The 23,517-nt window shown below is 30.4% G+C and overlaps 1 protein-coding gene across 4 annotated transcripts in view; it reads left to right on the top strand.

Annotated features, from left to right (window-relative positions):
* Positions 1-23,517, top strand: part of Gbs-76A (Glycogen binding subunit 76A) — a 75,498-nt gene that overhangs the window by 38,262 nt on the left and 13,719 nt on the right. For 2 of the 4 annotated variants that reach the window (XM_076408826.1, XM_076408824.1), the window contains exon 2: positions 6,372-6,476. The exons of 1 other annotated variant lie outside the window; for it this stretch is intronic. Coding sequence is in view for 2 of the 3 variants with exons in the window: in XM_076408824.1 (XP_076264939.1) it covers positions 6,372-6,476 (105 nt within the window). In the remaining variant the exon portion in view is untranslated. Of the gene's footprint in view, positions 1-5,957; positions 6,140-6,371; positions 6,477-23,517 lie in introns of those variants that run through there. One more of the 4 variants, XM_076408825.1, reaches the window with a different exon arrangement.

Genomic DNA, 23,517 nt, shown 5'->3' with positions numbered 1-23,517 from the left:
CATATAGTGACAAAACGCAAACAGCTTGGACTAAACCAAATGTATTGGCTGATAGGGCGTAAATCTGAATTATCACTAGATAACAAGGTTTTGCTGTATAAGTCAATACTTAGTCCCATTAGGACCTGTGTTATTGAACTGTGGGGTACTACTAGCAAATCTAACATAGATATCCTCCGGAGGTTCCAGAATAAAGTGTTGTGAGTCATCGTCGATGCCCCATATTACGTCTCCAACAAACTGATTCGGCATGATTTCCCCATAGAACCCATAACGAGTGTGATTCGGAGTGTTAATGCGAAGTACTCTGAAAGACTGTTAGTGCAGCCCAATGCACTCGCCAAACCGTTAAATGTGCGCGATGACAGTGAAGTGCGTAGGCTCAAACGCAAACTACCATACGAACTGATTAATAGACACATAGAGTGAGATTCAATAATCCCTAGAATAAGCTAGAATAGTTTTTAGAATAAGTTAGTATAGACTTAAGATAAAATAAGTTACAATAGTATCTATAATACGATTTAGGTTATAAGTTGTACAGTAGATCACTTACTGAAGTGATCTTCTACATGCCAGGATAGTTATATTATATACCTGAAATCATATAATAATACTTATTGCCCACGGACAGATTGTTGATGTTCTAAGAGACTAATAAAATATTACAACAAAATCACACATACTGAAAAGTGAACTTTTTGTGAGAAAAAAGAAACAGATTATACAGTGTGGAAATAAGATGTGCGCTTTTGTTAAGTCAGATACATCGCTTTACCAATCAGGTACTGACTGAGATGAAAAAAAAAGATATTATACATTAGATAATAACTACTACTAAGTGTAACTAGGAAAATTGACTATATAATAGGAGTATCACTACAGCAAATTATAATGGAAAACCAGGAAAACGCCTTATACATCAGTAGAGGTTATATTATTATGTAACTGTATATTGTTTCTTCTTATTCTATTAGATCAGTTACAAAATGATGGTAATATGTTAAGGTATAATGATAATTACTGTAGTACATTTTTCGGGATATTATTTAATTGGTCTTATACCATAACTTTCGTTTTCGTTTTTACATAAACAAGCAAAACACCTCGGCTTGACAGGAAACGAGTTGTACGAATTTATTTAAACCACACGGATTCTATTTTGCGAGTCGGTTTCCATAAAATTGGCATTCGATAGGATCGCCACGATATTTCTGTACAAATAATCCCACCACATAGTATATAAATTGTTGCGAATTCTTTGTGTCGCTGCATTTTTTTGCATAATTCGAAGCACCGCGAGATCCAACGAAAAACTTTAGAAAGGTGACCTTGCTCGCAAATGCCGGTGTGAGGTTTGCTGCCAAAAAGTTTTGGGTTGGTAATTTTGGTAGACCTTTCATTGACACCGGGTTACTTTTTAGTCAGCTTGTCGCTGTTTTAGTTATTTTTTTCGAATTACGTCTTAGAATTGACATTATCCTGATACTTTTTTTTTAAATATAGACTCGTTGGAGTCGATGCTTTATTGTTTAGTTGCTTAGATCACGTAAAGATTGGGAAAAGTGTTGTTTAGTAACATAACAAACATGAGTGAAAATAAGTTTATCATAAACCATATTATTATAAGACAAAGTTGAAGCATAAGAATAATATCAAGAACTGTTTTACTTAACATCTTAATATTTAGGAGACATTTGAAAATAGTGTCTACTTTTTCATAAATACGGATGTTGGCGCCACATACTTAGTCCATTTTTCATCAATACTGTTGGTGATAGCTGGTTTTGTCCAGTTGCATAACTTGTGGAAGTATTTCAATAAAGCTGAATAATCACATAAAAGATCAACATCATGTTAGACAAAAAGCAGAGTAGACCAAACTCAAAATCAAAGAACTGTATTAGTTTGTCGGAAGGAGCTTCACCTAAAATCAAAGAGATAAGTTTATCGGCTATTACAAAGCCTGTTTGGACTTATGGGATCCAAATATGAGGTTGCATTAAAACATCAAACCAACTAGTAATCCAATGATGCAAAACAATATTTTTTCTTAATTACACGATATCACGATAACCTCGAAACTAAATGAATGTACGAAGTGATCAAATATTTCGCTTTTAATCATGAAGTAATAGAGCTACTGGATGACAGACAGGAAATTAGAATATTGAAGCGGACTAAACCACATAACTTGTGTAGTGTTTAAGTAGATCGTACTAAGCATATCTAATGTAAAAAATAAATAGAAAAAAATTAAACTATAGTCACCTAGCGTAGTAAAACGCATTTTCAGAGTTTTTGTTGAAGTACAAATTATAGTATGCTAATGGTAAAAGGTTTGTTAATAGAATCAATGGTAATTCTTAAATGGTTTTGGGATATTTGAGATTTTTATGTATCACTCTTTATTTTTATTGTTAGGACAAGGTTCCTAGACATATATCCTTCATATTCTTTCAGAGCAATGTTAGGACCTCTACCTTATGAAATCACCAAATAAAAAAATTTAGCAATACAAGCAATATAGCTTGTTTCCCTTTTGATGCATGTTTATATTAACAATTTGCTTTAACCTATTAACATTTGTGGGTGTGCTTAATTATATTGAATTTATTTTATAAATTGGTTAAGGATTTTCTGGGCTGAGGCTCTATATCTTCCCAAAAGTATATAAGTCCCCTCGTGATAAATCTTAAATTAAAATTGATATCGGCGTCAAACCTTCCCCCCCCCAAAACCAGTATTTAGGTACATTCGAATAATTTTTATTGGTATAACACTTTGGGATTGTATGAATATAATTTAATAATGGTTAGAGCATTCAGCTCATACGTGGAGGTCGCGGGTTCGTTTCCCGAAGGGGATAACAACTTTTTGTTGTTCTAATTCGGAACTAACTGAAGAACTGTTCTAGTTAGAACATTTGTCAAATCACCTAGACTAGGTAGCGGATCCCGGGGCCTGAAGCGTTCCTTATTTTCAATTATTGTTTCTTTGTTCCTATTTTTCCTCATACAGGTTACCCCTTTACATTTCCTACCCCATTACAATAAAATAACTGCGTAATTTGCGTTGCGGAAGATTCTCCCAGCTTCACCTAAGTTATATAAGCCCCCTAGTGATATATCTTAAATTAAAATTGGTATCGACGTCAAAGCGTTGAAAACGTTCAAATAGTTTTATGCCAAGTTAATTTAATTGTAGAAAACCTTGTAGAAGGAGTAAAACTACAATATTTTCCACAATTATATTTTTATTAGTGTAGCACAATGCGATTGTATGACTGTAATTTTACTATGATCATAGTATATTATCATTGATAAATAAAACCAATCTTTGAGAACTGGTGTGATAGTACTTGAATGAGACGAGTGTACATTGAAAGCACGTAGTGTCTCGTTATATTTATGCATTTATCTTAAAACAACTCATCGTTGGATGAAGTATAGAATATGATCTAGTAGAATATAGAAAATAATCATAAAGTAGTTGATAACACATTAATGAATACAATAATGAATATTCTATATATATATATATATATATATATATATATTCTATATATATATATATATATATATATATATATATATTCTATATATATATATATATATATATATATATATATATATATATATATATATATATATATATATATATATATCGATTTAAATTCATCTCAATCAGAATTATTTAATTGAATTTAAAACAGGGTTTTTATATAATATATTAGTAGGAACGAGAGTCTTTTGTGAAGCCATTTTGATTTAAATCAACTTTCTTACTGTACATACTGTTCTTGCACAAACACTAAATGACCCCGCATTCAGTAGTTTTATATCCAGAGTAGTAAATGTGCTATTTCAATAATGACTGAAAATATAAATAGCGATTATTCTTTGACTTCGTGTGCCACTATTTCCTCGTACCGGTTTACTACATGAGAGACTGTTTTATGAGCTTCTAGCTAATGTAACAATTTCAACAACAGCTAGTTTATTTATATATGTCATTACAAACAGAAAACATGAAGCTAATACACAATAATGCACTAAAATGTCTTTGTAATAAAATAAGGATGTTAACATAGTTGTATAGCAATTATTTTATGAGATTTAATGAGGCTGCAAACATTTTATTGTAAATATGTAAGACAATATTTCTATTAATATTTGGGGTTAATTAATTGTTAAATATACTGGATTAATGAGTGGTTAATTAATGAATCCTGTTTCTGAAGAAACCTGATTCGTTGATATCCTTCTTATTACATATTCCCCTATTTCTTTCCTGATGATCGAAAACGATCTAAAAAGTAGGAATATTCGACAAGTAGCCGGATGTCAATCAGTCAGTCAATCAGATGTTTAAATTTGGTTTTGTTTTCTCATATTTCATTGTCAGTCAAATTTTTTATGTTTATTAATTTTTCTAGCATTTTTAGTGTATATCTTCTTTTAGATATTATCACTAAATCGTCTATTTTTATTCCCCATGTGATGCCTGTATCTATATGTTCATTATAATGTTCAAGTATCCTCCTGAATACAACGAATTAATGTCAACGTTTTGTGAAAACAATGGTTGATTTTAATTTCTGGAATTGCCTTTAACAATTTTTTCAATTTGATTTTCGATTTCCTTCAAAATTTTTGCGAATATTTTTGGGCTGAGGAAATAGTTAAGTCTGTCAAAGATAAATTAGATTAATTAAATTAATAGGACTATTGTAAAATATGTTGATAAATTGATAAAAACTTATTAATGTGGTTCTTTTGATGGAACACCGGTTGATTTTGAAGGAATGTGAGTTTTTTTGATCTCCCAGTCTTGTGATCTCAATGATATTTTTATTAAACGCTAAACGATAAATAAGATGTTGTGTTTATTTGGATCATAAAACATCTTTCTCGTGATTTGATTTGATTCACATGAAAAATTGTTTGTGTTGTAAACATGTGATTTTTCTGGCCGTTTCTCAGGGACTTATTTATTATAGGAATTCATTCAGAACTGAGCGTTTCTGTTTTGGGTTTTTTGTTGGTGTTTTATTGATTTGTTGACGTTACTGAAATGAGGTAATTTTCCATAGATTTTTATTTGGTCAACAACACTCAATAAGATCTCTGGTCTAATTCTAATAAATTTCATGATATCAGATTTTCATAATATTTGGAGTGTTTCATAAATAGATTAAAAACCGTGAAGTGATTTTGCGTAACATAGCTGATATTTTTGACGAAAACTTGAGATTTTGTAACATGCTTTCCAAATTGTATGTGTCGGTTTGGTTAGCGCAGGGTTCGCTGTTGGCATAGTCGCGGGTTTGAATCCTGCTGTGGCATCGTCGTAAATGTATGTTTATGATTGTCCTTAGGCAAGAGTGTAAAATCCGACAAGGAAAATGATCCCAATCACGTGAGTAACCAGGCTGGATAAGATCGGATGTTTTCTGGGACGATCCCCAAGTTGGCCACTTGCCAGTCCTAGGCTTAATGCTGAGGACTGTGGTTCGAAGCCTACGTTAAAGACTAGATCCAGTCCAGATAAACCCTAGTTAGTAAACAGAATGCTTCAAGATGTAACAAAAAAATGTTTCTGAATTTGAAGCAAAAACAACAATACGTGAACTATTCAGTACTCTGAAGTTGTTCCAGTGAAAGAAAAATGATTTATTATTGATATATCGGTATATTATCTATTATTGTCTGGTTTATTTTGTTTGTTTGTCTTAGTTTATAATTTTTTTTTAAATATAGACCAGGCACTTATTAATTTATCTTACACAATTTGAATTGATCTTGTACTTATTATATTTTCTAAGGTCAATCAACAGTAAACAATTTGTGATTAAGTATTTGAATTAGTGTGAACGTTTTTGTCAAACCTTTCCATATATAATACACAAAAATAATAATGAACTGAGTTAATTTTTATTTTGTTTTTTTTCTCAGACGTCAATGGATTTAACTGCCTCCACGTGCTAGCATCGCCTATTATTATCTAGTTGTTTTAGGATATCGAACTGGATTTTTACGCGATAAACATCTTATAATAATCATCAATTTAAATTGGCTAATTAATGCGATGCCATAGTCAATGCCGAGACATCGTCTCGTGATATGGGAAGTCGTAGGTATGGATGATTTGCCAAGATTTTAAATAGATACTAAATATACGCTTTTAGAAACCGGTGTTAGAATTTATTTCATAGTTTGTAGGTAGTTATAGGGAGGCTTGAGGATTTGGCCAAATATGCTGCCATTTTTCATCGTAATGATAGAAACATAGTGAAATTGCGTTTATTTACATTTAAATATTTTAAAGAAAAAAAACACAGTCACTAATGGAGTTTGTTTTATTTTCAGCCATACTGTCATCCACAGCTACACTGGCACTTGTGCCCGAGAAGTTCTTTATCCATTCAAGATTTTTCGTTGCTTACAATTTTTTCAATCAATATATCAGGAAAGGTAAGGCGCATCTTAGCATTAAGAGGTTTACGCTTTTTTTCTAATAATAGTATAATTTTTAACCGACTTCAAAAAATTCTTTCTATTCTATAATACCTATATAATAACTTCATTCTATTCTATATATATACATATATATATATATATATATATATATATATATACATATATATATATATATATATATATATATATATATATATATATATATATATATATTATGTATGCTCTGCCAAATTATGGACCGATTTTTTGAAATTTTTTTGTAATTCAAAAGAGTGCACCTCCGAAGTCAGGATCTGATGGGGGAAGAGGAGAAATCGAGAGATAAAATAATCAGATATTTGTGTATAATGTTATTGCTGCACTAATGTTATGAAAAATTGGTAGTTCAGTATAAACCATTTAGTTTGCTTTTTAGGTACTAACCATATCATATGAGAAGTCGTAGAGATAATGCAGGCAAGTGCTTCTACGGTATAGTGGTTGGTATGGAGGTCGCGGGTTCGATTTCCGACGGGGGCAACAACTTTTTATTGTTCTACTTCGCTTAGAACATTTGTCAAATCACCTAGACTAGTTAACGGACCCCGGGGCCTGAAACGTTCCTTATTTTCAGTTATTGTTTCTTTGTGCCTATATTTCCTCATACGGGCTACACCTTTACATGGCCTACCCATTGTGATACTGAATAAAATAACTCTGTAATTTATTGCGTAAATATCTAACACTAAAAAGAGAAAAATTAAAATTTGTTACAAAAAATTGAACCGACTTCAAAAAATAAATAAGGAACTCACTATAGCTAATTATAGCTATATTAGATCTTCTCAGAAGCATCCTAATATACTGATTTGTACGGCAATATATTGTTAATGTATTAATATATATATAATGTATATATATATATATATATATATATATATATATATATATATATATATATATATATATATATATATACTGCCCTGCAAATTGACGATAAAAATGATAATAAAAATAAATTTGTAATATCCTTGTTAGAATATTTATTGATTGCCATTAAGTGTATTCCATTATTATTCTATATGTTTAAGGTTATGTTTTGTTCATTTAACATAAGATCGATTATTGGGGATTAAAAGGGTACAAATGATGATTTTTTCTGTATGTATATACAAAATAGAATTTAAGAATAGTGATAAATAGTAATCACTATAAAATGTCAGCTGAGTGTAAAGATGTTTATCTTGAGGAATCAATGTATTATTTTTGCGGTTTAGTTCTTGTATTTTGCTTCATTAAGTTCCGTATGTCTGATTTTAATGTTGTAAGGTGTTAGATCTTGAATTATTGAACCTAATTCTTCTTAAATGACTACCTTGTATATATCAATATACTTGTATTATTCTATAATTACCTAATTTTTGATGATAGGAAAGATGAAGTCCTTGAATTTTCAGTTGTATTCTTGACTAATATCTTTTTAAAAAAATTGGATGAAAACGAACTGATCTAACAATATTCTCCAATTTGTCCGTTCCTCTTGTAGTTGAAACAAGTTAATAATACTAACATAATTTTACGCATATGATTAACACGTAGCACAACTGCCATTTGTTCCATTCTAAGATTGCTATTTCTGGAACAACCGTATGAACCAGGAAATAACAATTTTTAGCTGACTTAACACCTATATCTATATAATCCCCGAAGTATGAAAACAAAAGTAAAAAAATATGATAAATATTAATCATACTGATGACATCCTGGTGGCAGTTGGCCGAACGCCAACAATTTAATTCCTCATTTATTCTCATCTCGAAAATTGGAATAACATTTAAAAACAATGTCTGTTGTTTGGAATAAGTAAACATTAAGTAAAACTAATTGTTCGCGAGTTTTTGGACGATTTTTAAAGAACCTATTTCTTAATATGTGCATCTATCAATTGGAAATTGTTTTTTTTTACTTTAAATTTATTTTGCACATTTATGAGAAGATTGAATATATTTATGTATGTTTGTTCGTCTTCTATATTCAACTTATTGGAGAATAGGGTGTGTAAAATATTTTTTAACGTAGTTGGTAGAAAATTTTCGTAATTTCTTTATTTCAAATGAAAATAAAACATTAAAATATTAAAAAATGATTAGTGGTTCAATAATCTACTCAATAGGCAATAAATATTTTCTATGATAATTTTTATATACACGAGATCTACGTCAGTCAGGGTGACCCCCTGTCTAAAATACCTTATTCTTAATTTATGCTTTAATGTCTATATATAGTCTATTCAAAGTTTTTTGTACATACGTCATCAAGATGTTTAATGTATTGTCTGTCACAATTTGTAAATTCGTTTCAGACCCATCAATATTTTCCTTCTCATTTTATTCTTCTATTCTTATTTTATTCTATCTATATTTTATTCTTATAAAGATATACTATGCTGCCTGTTACGTGAACGAGTCTGTTAAAATTCTTAAAAGCAATAGTTATAAGAACCTATGAACTATTGTGGATGTATAATTAAGTGCTGTTTTTAGATGTACTATAATGTTAAAATGAATTATATTTGATAACATTTTTGTTTATTTAGATTAGAATTTTGTTGTTTATCAAAGCCCAACTGAACTAAAACACAGAGTGGCAATATTGCGACGTTTTGACGTCACAAATTTAGATGACGTATATACAAAATAACTTTGAATAGACTATATATCCATTAATCAAATAGTAAATATTTTAGTCCACGCACTTCACTGTTATCGCTCATATTTAGTTGATTGGCAAGCCAATTGGGATGCACTGACACTCATTTGAAGTACATAAAAGGAACACTGGAATCTATTGATAATTATAATATACATGACGGGTATCAGAGGGATATCACTCTATATGACTTAATTAGAAACGTAGTACGGAACATTGACTAAAGTACGCAACAGTTTGTAATGGAATGGTTGAATGATGGGTATATTATATTTCCTAGAATTGTATTCCATGGCCTAAAATGAAAAGTTTGATTCGACAGCTAATACATTTAGTTTAGTTCAAGTTCAGTTTTCATTTAGAAAACATGTGTTTCTTTCAAGCTAGATATCTGTATAGATACAACCCAAGATATTTCAGATCCTTTGCCTGGGATTATGAAACATTAATTATAATAGCGTTAAATTTATAGTTCTATTATTGACAAATATATGATGCTTCATGAACTTATTGAAAACGATAGCATAATAACATCTTCTTCAAGGATCTTGTCCTTGCCTATGTACGATAGATAGGCAATGGTGGAAGGTTGAAAGTTAAACATTTAGTACAGTATATACCGGAAAGTCATGGCATAGCTGAATCTTTGCTAGAATTGATTTATTTCTGTCAGTAGTTTTGGTCTTATAATCTATATACTAAGATACTCTACATATAAAAACAGGTAAGTGTTAACATCGTTTCTTTAACATTAAACTACTGCACAAGTACAGTTTGAGTCTACAGAAGTTTAGCTATAGATAATAATTTATTTATTAAGAGTAAAATATTCTTTTAATCATTAGAAATCAAAAAGAGAAAAAGTCAAATAAGTGGTTACTCAGGACTTGCCAACTTATTCAGATTTCAGTTTTTTTTTTCTATTCTAATATCCTGCTTGTAACATTGATTTTTAATAGATTACAATTTGTTTTAGGTGTTCATTTGTTATATTTTATATATATGGAATGATGTATATGGATATATGCGAATTATTTTTGGAGATTAAAATAAAAAACAAAACAAAATTGATATATACATTGTATTTATTATAAAATGTTTCCCATCAATTCCTAATTTCTTCCTATTGCTTTGATAGCATATATGGTAGATATTTTTTGACATTTTAGCATTTATACAAATTGTTTTTTATTTAATTCTCAGTTCTCTGGTTGGTTAATCAAACTCATTCAATAGTTAAATGTTTTTAATAGGGTTCTTTGTCATAGAAGCGGTGTCAGTTCTTTTAAAATCAGATATAACAAAATTACAGGACAAATATTGATAAACATATCATAAAAAAAATATGTTCGCATAAGTATCCAATATTCCTTAGTGATTTTTAGACTTTGAAGCTGAGAAAAATGTTTTGTTTGAGAACCATGGTTAAGCAATGCAATTATTCTTTCTTTTTGAAGGGCTTACGTATGTTCCACTTTCTTTTTGGTTTATTATGGATGAGGAAAAATTTTCCGATTTTCTCATGCTTTAAATTTGTTTATAAATTTTTTAAACAATAACCAGTGATATAAACATCAAGCAAGTGATATCATTATATCAAGCTTTATTACAAAGCCAAGTGATTTTTATAAGTCTCTTTTGAAGATAGCTTTAGCTGGTCTCTTACCCCATCAGATACTAAGCCTCCACTTCCGCCAGATTTGGTGTTAAAGTGTCGTTATTCGTTTGTTTGTTATCCAGTATTTGGTTCAATACCGTTTTTGTCGATTCAGCGGCGATTCACAAATAGAGAGTCAATTTTTTACTGTTAAATTGAGGTTCTGTTAATATGCAGACTTACGTGAATGGCTGAAAACCGTTTTTCATCTTTATATTTGTATAATATTCAGTTTTCCGCTTTTGTCTTTGAATAAAGCAAAAATTTTAGAGATAACAGAATAGAATAACTAACATCAAACATTCAGTCACAGTCGTACAGTTAACGGACGGTTGACTGTTTAGATGTGGATTCATCAATGAAACAATTAAATGACAATGTCTCGAGTTTATATAAGTTAAAATAATGTAACCGCTATTAAACTAAGAGTCATTTGCAAACTCACACCTGAAAAGTGTTCTCCTTCGCCTTTTAACATCGAAGGCGCTGACTATTAATTAAGCGATATTTTTGCGAGGAATTACGTATTCCTTGCGGTAGGGGCTTTGAGTAAATCATTGCAGAAATATGCGTCGTATAAGACGGCCGAAGGAGTGGATTATTCACTTCAAATTACTAGACTTGTACATTTCTTCTGCCAGATTATATCATAGGTTTTGACAGTTTTCATTGGATAATTACAGGAAGCCATAACATATGCCCGCCGTATTAACCAGAAAGGTAGTAAGAAAGCCGAACGGAATATCTCGTATTAATTAAATCGTTTGAGGATGGAAACATGTAAGAATGTCGTGCGCCTTTTACGAAGCGAATTTAAAACGTTATTTGCTCGCGATAGTGATTATTTATGTAAGGATGATGGTAATATAATGTGTGGATGCTTTTATGGGACTGCTTAATTTTAATAAACCGGCTTGTTTTCGATCCCGATCCACAGAGGGACATTTTTTAATTTTTTATATCGGGAATGGTTAAATCTGAAGCTCAATAACTCTTAATACTGGTTGTACATTACGAGGTTGTTCAATAGTTTATCGAGTACTGATTATCCATCAACAATCTAGACTTTTAAACGGTATTTATTGAGAAAAATTGGTTGAGAAAAATATTTTCGATCATTTTTAAAAGTCTTCCCATCTTTCTGGTAACAAATGAAAACCGGGTTGATATTTGGTAAAGATAAAGCTACAAGACCACACTGTAATATTAAAAGCAAGTAGAGCTTTTTCTGGGAAGGCCCACAATATCAGACTGTTGATAGAACATATCTGTGGGTTCATTTTTCATCACCATCACTGTTATTTTTTGATTGGTGGGCCAATGAAATTTTTTCTGAGAGTTTAAGCTGTGTTTTTGTCCAATAGCTCCACAATAGTTTCATCAATATTACCACTTTTAAGTCCTTGAAATCAAGACTAACAATTGAAATATAGTGGAGCAGTAACACCATACATTTAAAATCAAATCACAGAACAAAAACAATGAATATAGAAAACGCAATTTTGAACGATCCATAATTGCCCCTTGTATTCATTGGATAAATCAGTGTTAAGATTAATGTTATAAACATATAATTTAACATATATATTAGATTGTTTAAGAGCACTTTCTCTAATAGATATCACACATGAAAACACATGCAATAACCTAATATAACAAATATTAAAAATGACTGTACAATTTCTGTAACCTTTTGGATGAATATATTCGAGAAAAAAGATCCGGTATACGGAAGAAAAATAAATGGACATTATACTGATGAATTTAAAATTATATTATTTCTACTACTTCTACTTTGCATTTCTTGTTTCTTTCCTGCATAAACCATGATCCACGATCAAATGTCAATATTAACTTGTAAATAGTTTCCTAAATATTAATAATTGTAAATAGTTTTGACGTTATTCTTGTTTGTAAAGTAGTGGTTCTCTTTTCTATTTTTATATCCATCGCATCTGTACATGTATTATTTTATTTATTTATTTATTTTTCTTTGAATTTAAAATTATACTTAATTATAAATCTTCTTTTATAGAATATGACAATGTTCCGTCATTCAATCAACGGGAATTACATAATCTGTTAGAATAACAAAATTTACATTGAACTGAATCTTTCTAATCATCGATTATATTATCTACCCCAATAAATTCTTCATATATGCCTATGTATTCATCTGTTCCCCATTGACTGGTATTATTACAGCTCTCAAGACTTTTGCAATATAACATTTTGAAAGTAATTCTCTGTGGTTATAGAAAAGAAGAAGCAATCCTTTGTACATTGGAGGGAATATATAACAGTTTTGTTCTGCCTCTATTCTATATGAAAACTGTCTTTGGATACCTTTTATTTGTATTATAAATACTGATTTACTTTGTGCCTTAGTTGATCTCAACCGACTACTTCAATTAGACTTCGTTTTAAATGAATAATATAATCACTCTACGTTACCTAATATATTTATACTATTTACAATAAAATGAACCAAGATGAGATCAAACTTTGACTTTTCTAATTCGCTCTCTTGTACCGTGAATGCTTCCCATATAATTGTACATGACGCGTTTGCAGTACCAGTCATAATAGCAGGTTGTATGATATTTGTGTATTTCCCATAATTATAATCACTTTGATCATCCTAACAAGAACCTTGATTAATTGAATTGAAACTTTCTAGGTGAAAAAAAAACCTAGGGGATCCAAATTTACTGCTCTGCTTGTTTACAAAATTGTGAACTTGCAATACTGCTCTGTTCATTTATCACATCAGATTGTCACTCGTACTATCAGCCAATATTTACAACCTTGAGCTTAAGATGATCCGTTGGTGAGTGTCTTCAACATTAAAGAAGTCTACACATTTTTGAGTAGGACTGAAGCGCTCAACAATATTTAATACTTTTCCTAATATTTTACATTTACCTATCTATATCTATACAAATTACAAGAAGGAAAGTGCTGTTTCTAAACGGGTAATGATTTGTACAAATATTTGAAAAACATTTTTATCATCACTCTCTTTTTTCGATTTTTGTTTTACTTTCTTTTGCCCTGGTGAGAACGATCTACCAGATCAATTACCTGTCATTAAAAGGAGACTTTTTGAAAAACATTTAGATGATAGAAAGACACATTTTTTGCAAAAATAAAATATTTAAAAGTAATAATTGAGATGACTAAAATAACAATTGAACTGAGGGAAGAACTTGGTCAGAAAATGTCATTTATTGGGTAAAGCAGTAGGAAAGTTACACTGCTACATAGTTACTAAAGTGATGGATTAGGATAATAAATTTGACGCTATTCGACTCTCATTTATTCCAGTCATGTAACCTGCCTTCAAGTATCTGCAAGTTTCTTTCACTATCATATTCGCATGTTCCCTCAAATATGGCGCATGATCATAGAAAATAATTGGCAATATTTCCAAGATGAAGTTGGTAAAAGCTTTAAGAGTTGGACGCATTATAGATAATTTAAATAAGCTTTATTAGCTCCATATACTTATAAAGTGGACTCAGACTATTAGACTAGATTATATTTATAAATTAACACAGTCGCCAGAGAAAGCCAGTACATTTCTTCGTTATATAATCCGAATGTTAAATATAAAACGAACATGACAATACGAGTTAGTTATGTTAGCGGAGATTTCAATTTTTTTACGTTTTAGCTACGACGTTATTTATAAATTGCAGGTTCAAGGATAACTGTTTTTTAATGAACGCTATTTAGGCTGCTAACATTGACATATTTGCGATATTTTTAGATAGGTAAATCTTTCGTGGCCGTCGCATGCTAATTGGGATGGGTTTAATTTACGAATTTATCCAAAGGATCCTGGTTAGCCATGTCCTACATTTTACGAAAAAAAACCAAACACTGGTTTTGGGATATTTTTGCTGTGCTGGTGTGCCTGCACGCCAACACGGAGTCCCACCCGCCTGCCAATTTTTCTAATTGCATTTTTCGATTTCGTTTTATTTATTAACCATTTGTGGCCATCAATCTCGATAAGATAAAGCAAAGCTAATTGACTGACACTGATATACGTCATTGCAACGGCCATTATCAACTTAATGTCGTTAATATATCACTCTATTGAAATGTATCGAACAACTGTTACACATAGTATAATAAATAAGATTATTTTACACAGGAATCGTATTAGATATATCGTTTTATTTTTAAAGATTTTTTAATACAAATAAATATTATGCACGTGTATATAATTGTCTAACATTATGTTGTCAACAAATAGATTTTGTGGTAAGAACTTTAAATTCAGGATGTAAAAATAGAATAAGTAAATGTATTTAAATATCTGGGTATAGAAATTGAAAGTAGTAGAAGCCAGGAGACGGAAAAGAATGCCAAAACTAGAATACCCATGAATCTGTATAAATAGCAATATCATTAATAAAAAAAGGAAATATCAATCAAAACTAAAATGGAAATGTACAGGTCAATTTACAGCAATTATGAGCAGCAGAAATTAAATACCGCAAGAGCATGGGCTGAAGTGTCCCGGGCCTAACACATAGATGGCACCAGTTTTATTGCATACATCGCTTTTTCAATTAGTACTAAACTTTAAAATAAAGCAGTTAAAATTTGATGATATTCTACTCATAAGTTTGTGAGTTATTGTGTTGAGAGTGACATTACTTTTGTTATTTTCAAACAATTTCGTGTTTTAATTTTATATTGGTTCTTGATGGGAAAAATACAGTTCAAGCGAAGCATCAGAAACAACATTAAAACGATAGTTTTATGACTTTAAAGGTGGTCGTAGACCCACCAGAACCAGAAAACATCAAAGAAATTCACAAAGTGGTTTTGAATGATCGTAAAATGAGTTAGTTAACATCGTAAAAATATCAAAAGAACGTGTTGGTTTTATATTGCATGAGTATTTGACTATGAGGAAGCTCTGTTGAAAGTGGATGCTTTGTTTGCTCATTGTTGACCAATAACAACAATGCGTTTATGATTCTGAGCATTGTGTGGCGTAACGTAATTTAATTTGAACGTAACGTAGCGTAATTTAAACGTAATAAACCGGAATTTTTGAGGAACGAATGTAATATGGACCTATCACTTCACTCCGGAATCAGGACAATCGTCATCTGAGCGGATAGCAACTGGTGACAGGTCTATTTTGTGGCATTTTTGGATTGTTATGCTCGGGATTTTTCAGCCCCTGTGTTGTCAGGAAAAATCTTGATCTCAGAAAACAACAAGATAGAAAAATAAATGAATGAAATTTATACATGCAGTAAACGAAAATGGACGATACCTGATGTTAGTTACATCACTTGGTATATTGCATCACCAGACACCTGTCCAAATATCAGTAGATTATGTTAGTACAAACATAAGTTTGCGTTTTGTAGCTTTACACCATAAATTACGATGCTTTTGGTAGGAAACCTTCGACCAGGGATTTTTTCAAAGTATGAATGTTTTCTTATTTTAACAATTTATGACTAGGGGACTTTGAACACCTTCAATTCACCTTTAGTGGTCTTAAAGCTTCAAATGCGATACCTTCACTCGAACCACTGTGGGATGATTGGTAATCAAACGTCAAGCTGTCTTCTCTGAATTCATAATTTCAGAATTAGTTTAAGTATTCTTTTTCTTAAGTATCAGCTTATGTATTACTGATCATTAGAGGAAGCAATATGATATGGAGGAAGGATATATGATAAATGCAGTAAAATGTCTTAGTGAAGATTTATTCTACTTATGTTTAATCCATATCATATCATTCGACCAATTTTCAGTAATTTTGTTTCTGAGCTACCTACATATAAATATTAATTTATTTTCATTTTAATTTCTCTCTTTTGGAATTGCTTCTGTTGCCTTTCAAACAATAATTGTTGTTTATATATTTTCTAATAATGCCTTAATGATGCCAAATTTATTGTTTAATATATCAATTTTGTAATATTCCAAGAATAATATTATTTCTTATCTGTTATTAATATATTTAGATTATTATTTTTTGATATCTTTAAGATAAAGTTGAAAGTATGGATTGGTATATTTGGGCTATTAGCAAGCAATAAGAACCAAAGAAGATGAAGACGATAGGGTAAGGAGCACATTCCAGTAAAACATTTCATTATAAATATGTTCAAGTCTTTTTTCTACACAGAATTATTAAAATAAGCACATGTTTCATCATCGGCTATAATAATCTTTGTTTTTGAAATATGTCAGGTATTTTTCTGTCTTCTCTTCTCTTTCTGTGTTCTCTTCACTTCGTTGCTGCTGTTCAATTCTGTATAAATAATGTTTTTCATATATTATGACATATTCATGCATTTTTATTGATTCAATGGTGAAATACCGAGCAGAAGATACATAATTTTGCTTCATAAGATGGTATTTGGATCTTGATCCGTTTCTGGTCTATGTATTTGAGTTATGGGTTCAGTTCAATTATCAGAAGATAGCAGAATAAAGTAGTGTGAACACTTTAGATACAATATTATTAACTCATATTATATAGTTATAATTAATACGTCTATAAGTGATATTATTTATTATATTTATCGTAAAATGACGCATAAATTCTGTCCACTCGGAAGTTGAGGCATGTTTATATCGATACAGAAATCATCTGGCTAAAAATACTATTGAACAGATGCCAAATAATCTTCCAGAAATTAATTATTGAGGGGCCAGCAAATGGGAACGTGATAGAGTTAGAAAAATAAAAGAAACAATACTATAATAAAATTTAAAAAATTCATAGTGCCATTAGAGATTAAAAATCACATAGTTCGATGGTTTTCCTACGTTAATTATACCTGTTATTTTTAGTAATATTTTTGTGGTCTTATATAAAGTTGTTTTATCGATGAAACTTTATTATCTATTCAAAAGACTGTTAAATTTTATGTCTGTATAATATCAACTCTTGTATTCAACAATGGTCCATAAAAATATTTAATCGGTTAATTAAATACCTTTGTTTATAATATTCTATTGATGACTGGTCAATGTTATACAGCATAGTTTTAAATGATTATGCTATTTTTAGCACAAGTAGTTGTTACACATAGTTTTCCAATGCCATTTTTAACAAGGAGGACTTGCAAATTACTAAGAACTGGAACTACTCTAATTTGTATATTACAAACAACATATCGCTGTTTAAGTTACTGTCAGTACCCAGCTTTTCTCGGACTATTCGAAGGTCTGAATGTTTTTCATGTAATTATCATTAATTTTTTTAAATCTAATAAGTCTGTCCTTTCCCTATCTATAAGTTTGAATTTTTTAAATGAGGTTTAGCCTAAAATTTACTTCAGATTATATTCAGACTGTGGCGAGAGTTCCGTAGTGATGTGTACTCTTCAGTACTTTAAATAATATGTTAATGCACCCTCTTTAGTGATATAATTATGGGTTTCATTGACACGTAATTCCATCAAAGTATGTTAATTTATTATCTCATGATTATCGTTCAGTGACCCATTATTACTTCTTTAGTGGACTGTAGCCTTATTGGGCCGTATAAGCAATAATTATCAAAAAATGTATTTTTATAATTGTGGGAAAATGTATTTACAAGTTAATAAGTTTGAGTACTACTTGAGTGAGTATTGTGGACCTCATTTAAAAGTATTGACGAAATATACTTTTTATATAGCTATATCTACTAAGAGCCTTTGTAAAATGGTTTCTTGTTAACACAATTTTTAAGTTAATTAACTAATACCTGAAAAAAGAGGCAACCATTGTGTTAAGATAATATCCGTTTGTAATAAATACAAACATATATTGTTTCATAAGCTTTTAAAATCCGTATAGCATTATAGCTAACATTTAAGGTTTAGCAATTTAACGTTTAAATTAATATATATAATTAAGTTTAAATAATTTATGTTTAAATAAAATAATTGAGTTGAAGCCATTTTGAGCATAATAAAAAAGAATGTGAGTATATTATGTTTTTGTAAGAATTAAAAATGTTTATTGCTTTATGAACTCTTAAAATCAACAAAAAAGCATGTGACTTTTTTCTGAGATATTACTTCAACACTTTTAGTTTTACCATTAATTTCAAAAATGCGAATTACAATTTTTGAATTACATTTTTTATCGCAAATTTCTTGTCGAAAGGATAGGATATAGAAAATAAAGTATAAATATAATTATAGTGTAAGTTTTAGTGTTAAATAAAATATTTTTACTAATTATAAACAATTTTTATTTTCAATACAAAATCTTGTAAAATTAAAATATTAACAAAATGGGACTCTTATATATGTCATGAGGAGAAATATATGTCATCATATATAAAGATTTAGCAACACGAACGATATAAGTCACAGGGTGCATCAAAGAAACCAAAATTTTGTTATTTATAATTTATTTAGTTTACTAATTATATTATGTTTATAATTTATTTATTTTTGAAGAAGTACCTCTACTATTAAAAGGAAACTGAAGGGCTTAAATGCCCCAAAAGAAATTCTAGGTTCAATTGCTCAAATACATAAACTTAAAAGAAGTTGGCATCAATCAAGAAACCCTTCTGACAAAATCCTGCTGAATAGAGTCACACAGCAATTAAGAAGGGAAGAAAGAATAAAACAACTACCATATTACTTTCTGAACTTTCAGTGGACAGAAAGAACATTAGTTACACGACAAAACATTTTAATAATTTCAATTTCCTTTTTCTATACACCTAACATAACGCATTATACAATTTACTTATTCGTTAAAGAGCAATAAAACAATTATTGAAACACTGTGGCCCTGATTTGTAACGAAAGGTTATCATTTACATGTTTTTTCTTAATCTTTGACACGAGACTCATAAAACACGCATTGATTTAGATGCACATTATCTGCACTACTATAAGACATATTCACAATGTTATATATTGTTCTGTATTGTTTGTTAAGAAATCGTGACATATTAGTATTTAAGTTATAGCACCTGATTGTGCCAGTAGACATTTAATTTGAATTCCAGTGATTATATAATATTATACATCGTTTCGCATTATAGAATAGAGCTGGCGTTGGGGAAAAGTTCAGAGGTAGCTTATACAGTTTGTATCTGTGTGGCTAGAAATGAATTATGACAAAATATTTACAGATATAAGCGATAGGATGAAATCTACTTATGGATAAGTTTCATGAAGCTATTTCATTAAAATATTGTTAAAAACTGTTCACACAGAAGTAGTTTTATTAATATTAATGAATAAATTATAATAGTTATATAATAAACAATTAAAATATCAGGTTTTGCTCAGTATCGTATATTTAATAATGTATTTGATTAATACTATGGATATAATATCATCCTTTAAAAAAGATTTCCTATTAGATGGAACACTTGAAATATGACAGTCCCTACTCGGTCAAAGGCTTTTGCGTTTTGAAAATAGAGATTCCAGGATATCATATTCATCATGTTTTATTTCTTTGATGAAATCGACGAAATTCTCACATGAATTAACAGTGAAAAGTTAACAAATGCAACTGTGTCCATATGAAAAACATAATATTAAAAGCAGAGAAAGTTAATCAGTTCCACTGGGTGGACTAATAGTCTCTTAATATTTGAAGAGGTAGCTGTTATCGTATAATACGTTGCAATACTATATTTTTTTACATTAATATATAAATATGTATGAATTAATATATGAATCTTCTGGCAACCGAAAAAATCTGGCTTCAACATGATAAAGCAACATGTCACGCCTCTAATTAGTCATGTTAATGAAATTACATTAGCTGACCAACCTCATAAATTAATCCAATAGATTAATTAATATCTCCAATAGATTCCTTTCTGTGGGGATATAAATAAAACCCTAATTATTAGGTTCTTGCAACTATTTTGGTTTATTGGTTAAATTTCGAACTATAAATGTAAAAAAATTGTTAAACAACCCAATCTAACTGTTAAATTCGTCCGTTTTGACATTTCTCTAGATTATGACAACTTAGCGGCTAATGAATAGGAAGTCCATTCCGATTACGATTTCGTTCAGATCGATGCAGCACGGCTTGGCTGCCATAAGGTTTAGAAATTATAAGGAAGTGCGAAAAACGATCGATGATCGGATCGCTGATAAACCAACTTTACCCATCGTTCTTTCGACTAAACCAATCCATCTTTCGATACCGTAATGCAATGTTGTCATAAAGATGGTAAACATAGTAGAAAATAATGGAAAATATTTTGGTTAACATATATCCTATACATTTTTTTCAATAAATAGTATACCTCAAGGTAAAATAAACTTCTTGTTTTAACAGGTTAATTGAAAAGTTCCCGGTCTACCATAGTAAAACATATTTTTTGGCAATTTTTTTTTATTTAACATAATTGCCTTTAAGGGTGATACACTGATTGTAGCAACCCTCCAACTTTTCGATACCATTCTTGTAGTACCATTTGTCATTTGCTTCAAAATAGGCGTTCACCTCAGTTTCGGCGATCACCTCTTCATTCGGCGAAAATTTCTACGCAGCGACCATTCTTTTGAGATCTGAGAACAGGAAATCAAGGAGAACAAGGTGCCAGATCTGGAGAATAAGGCGGACGAGGAAGAAATTCGAAGCCCAATTCACGAATTTTTGCCATCGTTTTCACTGACTCGTGACACGGTGAATTGTCTTGATGAAGCAGCATTTTCTTTTTCTTCAAATGCGGCCGTTTTTCGTCGATTTCGTCTTTCAAACGGTCCAATAACACTATGTAATAGTTGCTGTTGATGCCTTCCTTCTTCAAGGTAGTCAATGAAAATTATTCCAAGCACATCCCAAAATACAGACGCCATAACCTTGCCAGCCGAATGTTGCGTTTTCCCACGGTTTGGCGCGGGTTCATCGTGTGTAGTCCACTCGGATGACTGTCGATTGGATTTCAGAGTGAAATGATGGAGCCATGTTTCATCCATTGTCATATATCGACGCAAAAACTCGGGTTTATTACGCTTGATCATCTTCAAACAATGCTTCGAATCATCAACTCGTCCAAAGTAAGCTCGCGCGGCACCCACATTGCACAGAGCTTTCTCATACCCAAATATTCGTGAATGGTATGATGTACACGCTCAGTTGATATCTTTAGAATGTCTGCTATTTCATTCAATTTCAATTTACGGCCATTCAAAATCATTTTGTGGATTTTTTTAATGTTTTCGTGGGTAACAACCTCTTTTGGGCGTCCACCGCATTCACCGTCTTCGGTGCTCATTTCACCACGTCTAAACTTAGCATACCAATCCTTGATGGTTGATTTTCCTGGGGCAGTGTCCGGAAACTCGGCATCAAGCCAAGTTTTTGCTTCTTTGGAATCTTATGCTTTACGCCTCTTTGAGGGTTAGGGCTAACTAAAAACATATGGATTTAATTCTAGTAGCGCCATCTGTGTGTCAATCCAAAATACAAAGTCTTTTCAGTTGACCTGTTACATCAAGATAAAACAAACTTTTTGTTTTACCTACAGCGTTTATTTTAAGGTCATTTAAACTGTAAAAGGACTTTTCGTCCACCCTATATTAATATACTGACCTGTTTAATATAACATATAGAAAGGTCTGTCAACATAATGAATTATATATTATTAAAAATAAACTAGTTAAACATTTTATGCTATTACTTTCTTTTATTGGTTTTTGTTTATTGTTTCAAATGTATTAATTGCCCTTATATATGGTAATAGGCCAACTGCAATATTTACTGTATTAATTATTTGTTGTCGTATATATTTAAATATTCTCCGTGGGTCTCGCGAGGGAAAGGTCACTGTTTAATAGTAGATGTTGGCAGACGATTTAAATGGCTGGAATAACTTCTATTAACGTCAATGATTAAAGATTTGCGTTTGGAGCTAAGTTACAGCCGCAGCTAATCCGACAGACACAATCAGTTTAAATTAAATTTATGCTCTTTTAATGGGACGGTTATAAACTACGTCAGTTGGTTTTTACCACTGGACAAGGCATCTCGTTCATGTGTGGTTGTTTTGTATCCATGTCGTTGATAAAGTTGGCTTTTTTACTTAATTATTATTATCAACGCAATTCTAGTAGGTTATTAGCGATGTTTTACTAGATTATAAGAAATATGCAATAATTAATTAAATTAATGTATAAATTATAGTTTTCATTTATGTCTGTTACGTAAGTAATGAATCGCATAGAGTTTAAACAAAAACTTTTACTTCAATTAATTACTTAAAACTATTTTATGTTAAAGGAAAGTTGCAGCTTATTGAGTAAACTACAAAAACAACATTCTATCATGGACACATCTTTTTCTCGAATAAACACGGGCGTATCCATGATGGGGCGTCCCATCTGAACAGCTTGCAATTGTAGTAAAATGATCTGTGGTTCCGATTCTTCTTCCGATCTTCCGCGTTCATCGCATGCGTATATGCAGCTTTATTTAGTTATTTTTATTATGATTAATAGGTTTAATGTCGAATATATTAAGCAGGTAAACAGGTTCAGGACGTAAATAAAAATGGTAAAATTTTGGAAACAACACATTTTATTTAAAAAAGTATTGAATAAAACGAAATAATAAAAATATAAATAATATATTTCCAGTTATTCTATTTTTATAAAATATATAGATATATACAAATAGATATACACAAATTTGATAAATAATTGATTTAATGTTGAAACT

The sequence above is a fragment of the Rhynchophorus ferrugineus genome, unplaced genomic scaffold (genome assembly GCF_030347505.1).
Source record: "Rhynchophorus ferrugineus isolate W39M unplaced genomic scaffold, kcgeb_rfMv2 rfM6, whole genome shotgun sequence".
In the NCBI taxonomy this organism is placed as follows: Eukaryota; Metazoa; Arthropoda; class Insecta; order Coleoptera; family Curculionidae; genus Rhynchophorus; species Rhynchophorus ferrugineus.
Note: the sequence above shows the minus strand (reverse complement) of the source record. Positions and strands in the feature narration are given on the sequence as shown.